The sequence below is a fragment of the Cyrtonyx montezumae genome, unplaced genomic scaffold (assembly GCF_038088225.1).
Source record: "Cyrtonyx montezumae isolate F1298 unplaced genomic scaffold, pur_monq_1.0 scaffold_25, whole genome shotgun sequence".
Classification (NCBI taxonomy): Eukaryota; Metazoa; Chordata; class Aves; order Galliformes; family Odontophoridae; genus Cyrtonyx; species Cyrtonyx montezumae.
Genome location: NW_027071992.1, coordinates 2,197,727 through 2,207,350, shown reverse-complemented (window position 1 = coordinate 2,207,350; position 9,624 = coordinate 2,197,727). Strand labels below are relative to the sequence as shown.

The 9,624-nt window shown below is 44.9% G+C and overlaps 1 protein-coding gene across 3 annotated transcripts in view; it reads left to right on the top strand.

Moving 5' to 3' along the window:
- Window positions 1–311: 311 nt before the first annotated feature.
- SERINC5 (serine incorporator 5) overlaps window positions 312–9,624 on the top strand; it is a 510,096-nt gene continuing 500,783 nt past the window's right edge. For 2 of the 3 annotated variants that reach the window (XR_010622422.1, XM_065739813.1), the window contains exon 1: window positions 312–371. Coding sequence is in view for 2 of the 3 variants with exons in the window: in XM_065739813.1 (XP_065595885.1) it covers window positions 345–371 (27 nt within the window). In the remaining variant the exon portion in view is untranslated. Of the gene's footprint in view, window positions 372–2,303; window positions 2,339–9,624 lie in introns of those variants that run through there. The other variant, XM_065739814.1, reaches the window with a different exon arrangement.

Here is a 9,624-nt window from a genome sequence, read left to right as displayed (position 1 = left end):
GGAGAGCAGGACGCGGGGCGAGCAACGCTGAGAGAGCGGGAGCACCCCGGCGGGTGGCGTGGACGGAGGGGGCCGCGAGCAGGCCTCGCCCCCGCCGACGCGCACCTAGAACCCGCGACTCAACGTCGTCCGCGGCGGCCGTGTCCCCTGACGACAGCGGAAGCCGAGCGGCGGGGCCGGGCCGAGGGCAGCGGACAGAGGCGGTGCGGCCCCGCCCGTCCGCGGCGGTACCCTGCGCGGCCCGGCCCAGCGCGCGCCCGCATGGGGCGGCCGCCTCGCACCGCGCTGCTGTGAGCGAGCCAGCCAGCCAGCCAGCCAGCCAGGCAGTCCGACGCGCCGCCGGCATGTCCGCGCCCTGCTGCGCCGGCCAGGTAGGGCTCGGGAACGCGTCCTGCGCGGGCATGCCCCGCCGGCGGAGCACAGCGGAGCGGAGCAAAGCTCTGGGGGGAAGCGGCGCGAGGTGTGTCTCTGCCCGCAGCCGGAGGGAGCCGGCCCGCTTCGGGCACCTGGCTCCCTGTCCTGCCTTTCGCTGCAGGGGTGCCTCTTTGTCACTGCTCTGCGCATCGGTAGCAGGGAAAAAACCGCGTCTTGCAAGTGTCCCGGGTGCGTCGCTGTGAATTTCGGGAGGACAGCGCGGCTGTAGACGCTGCAGAGCGGGGAGCCGGGGAAGCGCTCCGCAGCCTGTGGCCGCGGGCGAATGGAGGGAGCCCCGGGGCCGCGCTGCCCTCCGGCAGGCCGCCGCAAGGAAGGGGTCCTCCCGGCGACACCGCTCGGAACGGGTTCGGCAGGTGCCGGCGCGGTGGGAGCTGCTGGGCGCCCGCCCTTCGGCATCGATGGGGTTCTGAAGCCGGGGTGCCCCGGTTTGCCCACCTGCAGCGTTCTGACAGGTGAAGGGCTGCGGAATGAGACTGGAAGGGCTGCGCGAGGCCCCGTCCAGATCTGCTGCAGGGAAGGACTGCAGCTGTACCCCTTGCCTTTAGGCTGTTAGACTGCATTCAGCCCTCGAGCGCTTTATTCTTTGTTTATTTTTCCCTAATCCCATTACTACTTGTCCTGACAAAGGCGGGCTAATTCTGTTGGTTTACAACAGCCTTTTACGTATTCAAACGCCTTAAGGTCCAGATTCTGTTGATATTGCCCCACTGGTGACTGCCCATCCTCAGCTTCTGATTGTTCTGCTTTTGTGTGAGCCGTCTGGGAATAAACCCCAGCCTGTGCCAGCAGCTTGTGAACCCAGTCTAGGTCTGGTCCTGTGGCTGTTGCAGTCCTGCAGTGCAGGCTGCAGGACTGTCGTGCATGCCTCCACACACCTGTCCTCCAAACGAAATGCTGTGTTGCACCACACCAAGAATTCTTGGGTGCAAGAAGGAACTGCATTTGGGATCGCTCCCCTTAAATAAAGGGCTCCTGGGCTGCATTCTTGCAGCATGTGAAGCAAGTTTTGGATCTGCCTGGTCTTTTCCATGGAATGTAGGGAACAGAATGCTGGTAGTAGATACAGTTAGGTGGTTTCTAGCTGTTCATGTCTTCTTAGCTATTTTTGGTGTATTTCTTGGAGGTGTAACTTAAAACCAAAAGGAGAAAACCACGCTGAGGCTCATATGGAGAATGGCTCACTTAGCAGAGCTGAACTTCGAAGAATTTTTAAAACCAGTCTTGGAATCCTGTGTGGTAATATCTACTAGTGTAGTAATGTTTTATATTGACACTGGTGTGTCACTTCAGAGTCTAGAAAGAAACTGAACTCCTTCATAATTTTGGAGCCTAAGCAAAAGCCCTAAAGTGGAAGTAGTTGTAGTGCCAAAATTATACAATACCCTGGGGAGGTGTATTCTGCTGGATGAAACATTATTTTTGATGTGAGACTATCTGTGCTAAATACGGCATGTTGCTGGATTTACACCAGCAAATGTAGTGTGAATAACCTTTTTACAGATTAAGATGATAAATGATATAAAACATGTTTCAGAAGTGTGCAGTGTAACTTTTTCAAAGGGAAAATTGTCTGCGAGCTGCATTAAACCCAACCTTGATGGAGCAGAGGATGAAGGTGTAGTGCAATTAATACACAAAAATAAAAATAAAGGAGATAGAAGCTCTTCTCTCTCAGCCCGACTTCTCCAGGCATTTTACGAGTATTGTTAGTCAAGCTGGAAAATCAGGAAGGAATCTGGCCTCTCCTTATGTATTCTCCAAAATATAACCCTGCCTACAGAAACAGCAATTAAGTGCTTGAGGAAAGATGGGACTTTATGCAATAGGTTCTGAAAACCAGCCCTTATGCTGGTCTCTCCTTCCTGTCTAAGAAATACTAGTTTGATGGGTCTGATGTCCCATGGTATGTGTTTATTTTTAGTGGTTTGGTTTTTTTTTTTTTTCCCGTTAGGAAGTATCTGGGCTCTGCACTCTCTGCTGTGCTGTGTTTCTGTGGATCTGCTCTGCAAGAACTGACTGTGAGGTTTGGCGTTCTTGTTGTGAGCTGGGAAAGTACAAGCAACGCATGCTATTGTCTGCAGCCAATACCAAAATGTTGTGAGTTAGTATCACTTGGCTATTGATTTTCTCCATTCAGAGTGCCAGCGAACTCTTCTAATATGAAGCAGACAATGAGTTATCAGTTCTTTTGGGTTTGGACCAAACTGTACTCAATGTCTAGTTGATGATGCCTGTCTGAATAAGCTTATTCAGGTTTCTCAGGCCAAATTCCTGTTGTTAAAGCATACAGTGGCTAGCTGCCAAACTTCAGTGTACTTAGGTTATGCTGATTTTGCACTAAAAATTATTTCCAATAATCTTAATTAACATCACTGTGTGACTTGCATCCTTGCCAAGTGGACCAATGGAACTTGCTCTCAAGGAACTTGGCTGCTGACAAACTTTAGTTTCAACAGCTGTTTTTGTCACATAACATGCAAGCTGACTTTTGCAGAAAATGGCAATATTAAGGTGCTTCTGCTGCAATAGGCTTGCTAGTGTTTTTTCTTCAGTAGGTATTTCTTTGGTAGACCCATTTTCAGGATGTAGCAAGAGTACAGTCTAGCTTGGACCTCCACAATGCTTTTGATTACATAAAAACATCTGCTTAAATTGACAGGAAACAGGATTTTACATTTGGCTTTTCTTCAGTAGTTATTCTCAAGAGAATCAAGTTGAGATCATGGTTAAGAAAACCAGCTGTTGCGGAAAATCTTTATTACAATGAATAAGATTTTTTTTTTCCCAAAGTTTATTTGTAATTTAAATAGTTACTGTTCAGTTTGTAGGGGGCAGTGTGCTGCAGCTGACTTGACAAAGAAGATGGATTTTTCAATTAGAATTGGTAGTTATTAGAGCTTATGAAGCATTCAGAGCTATTTTTGTAGGTCTGTTAAATCTCAAGTGCTGTCTTTAGTGCTGTTCACCACTTGAAATCATATCAAGTAGTAAACACAGTGAGATGTGCCATAAGTAGAATATGATTTTTTCCTTTTATGCCCAGGCCTCTAACTTGGGTATAAAAAGACAATAAAAAGCTACATTCAAATCCAGGGCCTCTGGGGCAGGGAGGGGCACACAGTGACTCATGGGTGAAGGGACAGCTAACTACCTGAGGTCTGGTTTGGGTTACCACAGGTATGCTCGTGAAAAGCAGGGACTTCTCCCTCTTTTCTCCCTGACTTGTCAAAATGTGGAGGTTCTACTTTAAGGCTTCTTAAACAAGAGAATTATTAAAGTGTGCTTTCCTATAGCTTTGTGTGTTGAGGTTAGTATCATACATTGATTTCCTCTTTAGTAATTACAAAAGCCTTGTCTTTGTTCAGGGTTCAGACGTCATTTTTCTCAGTTAGCCCTTCTGCCTATTTTCATTAAAATTGTGAGAAAGTAATATCTTTGAGGCCCCATCACCCTCTCCATAGCTGGATAAAATTTGCTGATGGATCCAAGAGTGATTGGAAAGGGAGCTGAAAACAACCAAAAGACAGTGAGGTCATGTAAGCATTGTATTATCTTATGTTTGCACTGCTAGCTTAAATTCAGAGTAATCCCTTCCCTGGCAGTGATTTGAGGCAGACAATACGCTTTCTCATTCCTGCTTAATTTATCATTCCTGCTTCATTATTTTCTTTATTTTTTTTTCCTCTTGCGTCCCACATTGTCAGCTGACTGTACTGTGTGCTTAAAGAAACAGCTTAAACACCAGTAGTGGTACAGCTGCAGAGTGAAGGCTGCATAAGAATGCAGCTTCCAAGACAAGGTGGTACTTTTCTGGAAAAGGATTTGCATCCTAATGCTGCTTTTATTTTATTCACAAACATCATTATTCTAGGGTGTTTTTTTCATTACTGTCTTTGGACTGTTGTAGAGGATGTGCTCACAGTTGCCAGTGCAAGATGTGCTTGCTTTAGGCAGCAGCTGGGTGAAAGCTTTTGCTGTAAGTATGGGTGTGAACTGGAGTTCTTGCCTGGAGCAGGTGACTCCTGCCATCCCAGGCACATTCCGGGTTTGCAACTTGGCTGTGTGAAGTTGCCTGTGCTACAGGTTGTTTCCAGGGCTCTTCTTAAATATGAGTTAATAGCACTTCCATTTCTTCCTCTGCTGTACTGGGCTATAGTATGTCCTAACATGTTAAATATTTCTATACTTCTAGGACGTGCTGGACCATTCTGACCACTGACTTTGACCTGCTGCGTTGTTCAGGTCACCTAGGAAACAGATTTCAACACCATCAATCTGCGCGCTTTTGTTTTGAGGGAGGATGTCCTTGAGTTGCTGTGGTGGAAGGACAATGACCTCTCTCATTTAGACTCATTAATTTGAGTCTTAATCTGTAATCTTGAATGCATCCTCCATGTCACTTCTTTGCAGCTCAAGTGCAGGGCTGTCTGCAGGCTGTGTTGTGCTGCAGTGCAGGCACTGGGTGACAGGGATGGACAGATTTCGGGTACAGCATTTGTCACAACAACTGTGATTGGAGTACGGCACTGCTTTTGTTCTGAGACATACCTGGCAATTTCACTTCCATAACTTGCTAGGACTGGTGTTGTTTGCAGCTTGTGATTGGAACTCCTTGCAATTAGAGACAGCACATACACAAATATTTAAACATATAAAAGAGTTCACAACCAGATTGTGAGAAGTTTTTTGCATTTTTTTTTTCTGTGCAGTAGAACTGACCCAATATGTGCCATCATGTCACCTCTCAAAGCAAGTTTTTAATAGGAACCATTCCTAACAGTTTCTGAGACTAGAGAACATGAGTTTGTCTCTACATTGCTGCCACTTGCAAAGAAGTGGTTTGCGAATGCTAGTCAGGATACTTCTGAAGTTGTCATTGTAATGGTATTTTAAAAATGCTGATCAGAAAGTAGGAGATTGGGAGATTGGAGCAGGCTCCATTTTGAACCGGTCTGCTTAGAAATGGGTGTGCAGGTGGTTGTTTTCACTCTGATATAAACTGGAATGTCTTTAGCATGAGTGCTTAGATTGTTGACTTTGTTTTGTTTTGTGTTGTTTTTTTTTTTTTCTTTTTTTAATGTAAGATATGGTGAGAAATAGTTAATCTTTTGTACCAGCTTAGTGTCTTTCATCACTTTACATGAAGTGCCAGAATCTCTTTCTCCCCTCTTAAAATCTGAACTTGAACTCAATAGCAAAAGTGCTTTTTAAAGGCACAGCACCTTTGTGGGACAGTTCAGTGCTGTACATTTGTTCAGAAGTGAAGCAGCTGTTTCAGCTACATGCTTGTAAATCACTACAAGTAGAAATTTCATTTTAACTGCTTTTTGACTCCTGTGGAACACTGATTAGCTCTTTCTGTGACCGGTGATGCGCCACATTGTGTCTTCATGCTGCCATGCTCCTGGTCTCAGATAGAGGAGATACCAAGAAGAAAACATGCTTGCTATATGAAATGACACCCTCAAATTGTCAACAGACGTTGCAATTGGTGCTAAGACTTCCACTGGCCAGCTGCTTTCTTGGTAGCTCTTTTACTGTGAGAGGCACTCAGGTTGAGGGTGCAGTTCCCATCTCTTTGTCTGGGAAGGAGGTGCTGGGGAAGCAAGGGGATCCAGAGAGAAACACAACCTTAAGCTGCTGGTAGGAAATGTCTTAGGGCCTTTGAATGAGAAATCTGGGGTAGGTGGTTTGGGTTCCCTCTTTGGCGAGCAGGAAGAAAAGACCAATTTCATGGCCAGGCTGGATAGGAGCCTGGGCAGCCTGATCTAGTGGGTGGCAGTGGGTTGGGGTTGGATGGGCTTTGAGGTCCCTTCCAACACAAGCCATTCTATGCTTCTCTAGTTTACAAGACACTCTGAGCTAGTGAGGAAAGCCTCACTGAGCATCAGGGAACTATAGCAGACAATTTTTTTTTCCTTGCTCTTTTTAATCAGAGATGTGAGTAATGACTAGGAGGAATGGACTGCCCATCTCCTTTGAGACGTTCTGTGTTAAATTTAATAACTGAGTAATAGCAATGCTAGTAGGGGGCTGGGTGGTGTGATGAGCTACAGTGCTCAGGTCAGACTAAACAATTGCCTTGAATTTTCCGTAACCTTCAGGAGAAGAGCAGTTGGCCAGTCTTTAATTCAGAAATTTGGCAGTGATGTTATTTGCTAATGTTGAGCTGAGTCACTGCTTAGTACCGTTTGAGCAGAGACAAAAGCAAACCAGTCCAGCCAACTGTTTCACTTCCACTCTGCAGGCATCTGCCAGCAGCTTGCCTGTGCTACAGCCGTTGGTGTCACTGTCCCAGACACTGCTTCCTCTGGTAGGCTTCAGTCTGTTTCTTACTCTATGGCCACCCTGTCCCATGGTGCAGGGCATGAGCCTCCATTTTGCCTCAGTTCAGTGCAAGAAGGCCTCAAGAAGCAACGGACATGTGTCAGGAGTTGGTTGTAATTTTGTACAACTTGCAGTGTGAGGTGTGCACCTAAAAATAGGCTTTTAGTTGATTAACTGGTATACTGATCGCTGACCCTCTTGTCTTGAGCCACCTGGTCACTAAAGCAGCAGTGAAAAGCAGCTCAGGTGTGCAAAGAACAAAATAAAGTTTGAGTTTTACAAGGACAAACCATCTGCCACATAACCATGAAGCCAGCTGGAGAAGTTTTTGCAAGATGTACATGTAGCAGAAGAACGATTCGCTAATCCTACCTCTGGAGCTTAGGCTGACTGGTGTCACGTACCTCTTCTTCAACAAGTGTGCTAGCAAAAAGGTTTGCTTGCTTTTTTGCTTTTTCCTGAAGCTCAGTGTGAGCTATGCTGGCCCTGCACTGTTCCTGGTTCAATCTGCATGCTTCTTGACACTGTGAGCAGCTGTCAGGGTGTTTCTGGTAGACTCTGACATTAAGAGATTGATGATCACGTTATCAACAAGGGTAATGCTAGTGGTCAGGTAATCACTGTACGAAAGCTGGGCTGCTGTCAGCCCAACTGAAAAGAAGCTTCAGCACAGCACATTCCTCAGCTCTGTGGCATGGTCAGGAATTATTTGAAGACGTCATTACACAAAACATTTTGCTAGTATATCCTTATAAGCATAGCCAGTGAATTTTTGTATAATGTGCATAATGTTTGCTTACAACACCGCATTGCCTGTAATGCCGTGGATGATAGTTGTATGTAGCATTGTGGATGGGGAGATGTTGTAAGGCTGTTCTGCTTTAACAAGGCAGAATAAACAACAGCGGGAAGCCTAAAATGTGACAGATAGCATCAAGGTGTTTGTGTGCAGAGACTTCCACAGCAATCTTTGGGACAAAAGAAGTGTTGGGAGGAAGTGAGCAACCCCAGGGACTAACAGTGAACTGTCACGTTGCTAGAATGACACTTGATGACATCAAAGATTGCCAAGTAAGGCAGTCTGTGAGACAAAACTGTTAGGCAGTTGTTGGGGCTGGGAAGGATAATGAATTTGGGAATGTAATGAACGTATAATGTGTGTGAAAATATAACCTGTTAATGAATGATCAACTGCTGGAGCGTTCTTGGAGAGTTACCTCAATGCTACACCAGCACTGCCAATAAAAAACACCTTGCTTAACAGTAACAGAACTTTGCTGTTAAGTTTTTACACATCGATTTCTTTGAATCAGTATACTTACTTTTGCTAGTGTTCCTTGATGGATAACCCTGCCCTGCCATTTTGTTTAGATACCAGAAAGAGCTGTGTCTCTGAACCAAGGAAATAAGGAAGCTCTGCTGAGTCTTTGTATGAAGGAAATAGGAGGTCCTGCTTAGAACTGATACAGGTTGTGAATCAAATAAATTGATGTGTAGAAGAAGCTTAACAGCAATGTTTTCTTCCTGTAAAGTCAGGTATTCTTTATTAGCAGTGCAGGGAAGCACTTGGGTGTATTTCCAACATAACCGCTTCAAAGATTACATGGTTCAGAGATCATTGTATTTCCACAGATAGTACACATTCATCAGTTACATGTGAGATGATTATTATATACATTCCAGTCTCAGGTAGTGATTAATGAGGTCTCCAGTCTCCATTCCATGATCTCTGTGTCCTTTTAGCGTCATTACAGTCCAACCAACAGACTTTTACTTCATCCTCGCTTGTCCTCTAGATGAACTTTCTTTATTGATGCATGCTTAGTAGAAGGATGCTTATTATAAATAATTTATAGGTACCAAAATCGTAACATTGACTTACTTAGCACTTGGCCGTTATTTTTGGACATCTGCTCGTCCTTGGATAGAGATACATCTGTCAACCTATCTTTTAATGACATATATGTACTAGGGTGTTAACCTGTCTTTTAATGATATATACTGGGGTGTAGAGGGTAAGGAGGATAGCAGGGAGTATCTTGATGCCTGCCTGCTGCATCCCAACCTAATCCCAGAGTGAGACAATTCAGCCTTGCGTGGAGGCCCTGGCTTTCATTATTGTGTTTCTTTTGCTGAGGGTCTCTTATGACGTGCAGAAACAAACTCTATAACCCAGAGTTAGGTTATAAAGCAGGTATGTGTTTATTCAGCATTGCACAGATGCTGGATATAAGGGGGATCTCTCCACCTAACTTGCACACCGACAAGCAAAAGCTATTTTCATATAAAAGCCAAGGCCATACATATTCAGTGGATTTCCAAGGACTGCTATACAAACTGTCCCTCCTCCTCACACTTGCACTGTCCATCGAGAGAGCTTCTCCTGGTGGTTTTTGGATGAAGGCTGGTCATCTTCCTCACTGTCTACCTTTAACCTCTTTGGGATGGGCCAGTTTCTGGCCACTTTCTTTTTTCTTCATAACATCTTTATTTGGAGTACTTGGCTCTGCACTGTCTGCTCAGAGTTCTTGCTCTGTTCTGTATTCTTTCATTATATCATGTTTTTAATTTTCTCCTTTTTAACCAACTCCCGTGATTTCTATCCCAATGCCCTTTCACTGTGTTGTGGCTTTTTACATTTCTCCTGTTAACTAACTACTGCAATTTTCTGCCTCACTTATCAAAACAGAATAGCCTTACAACGTCCTTTATAGGCTATACTACTACATCCATACTATTCACAACATCTAAAAGCTATTACAGTTTTGCAAGCAAGATTTAATCACGTAATACAACAGTTCAACAACTATATTTCTAGAATATGCGATTAAAATGTATAGTATTTCTTCTTTTTCAAGTCAG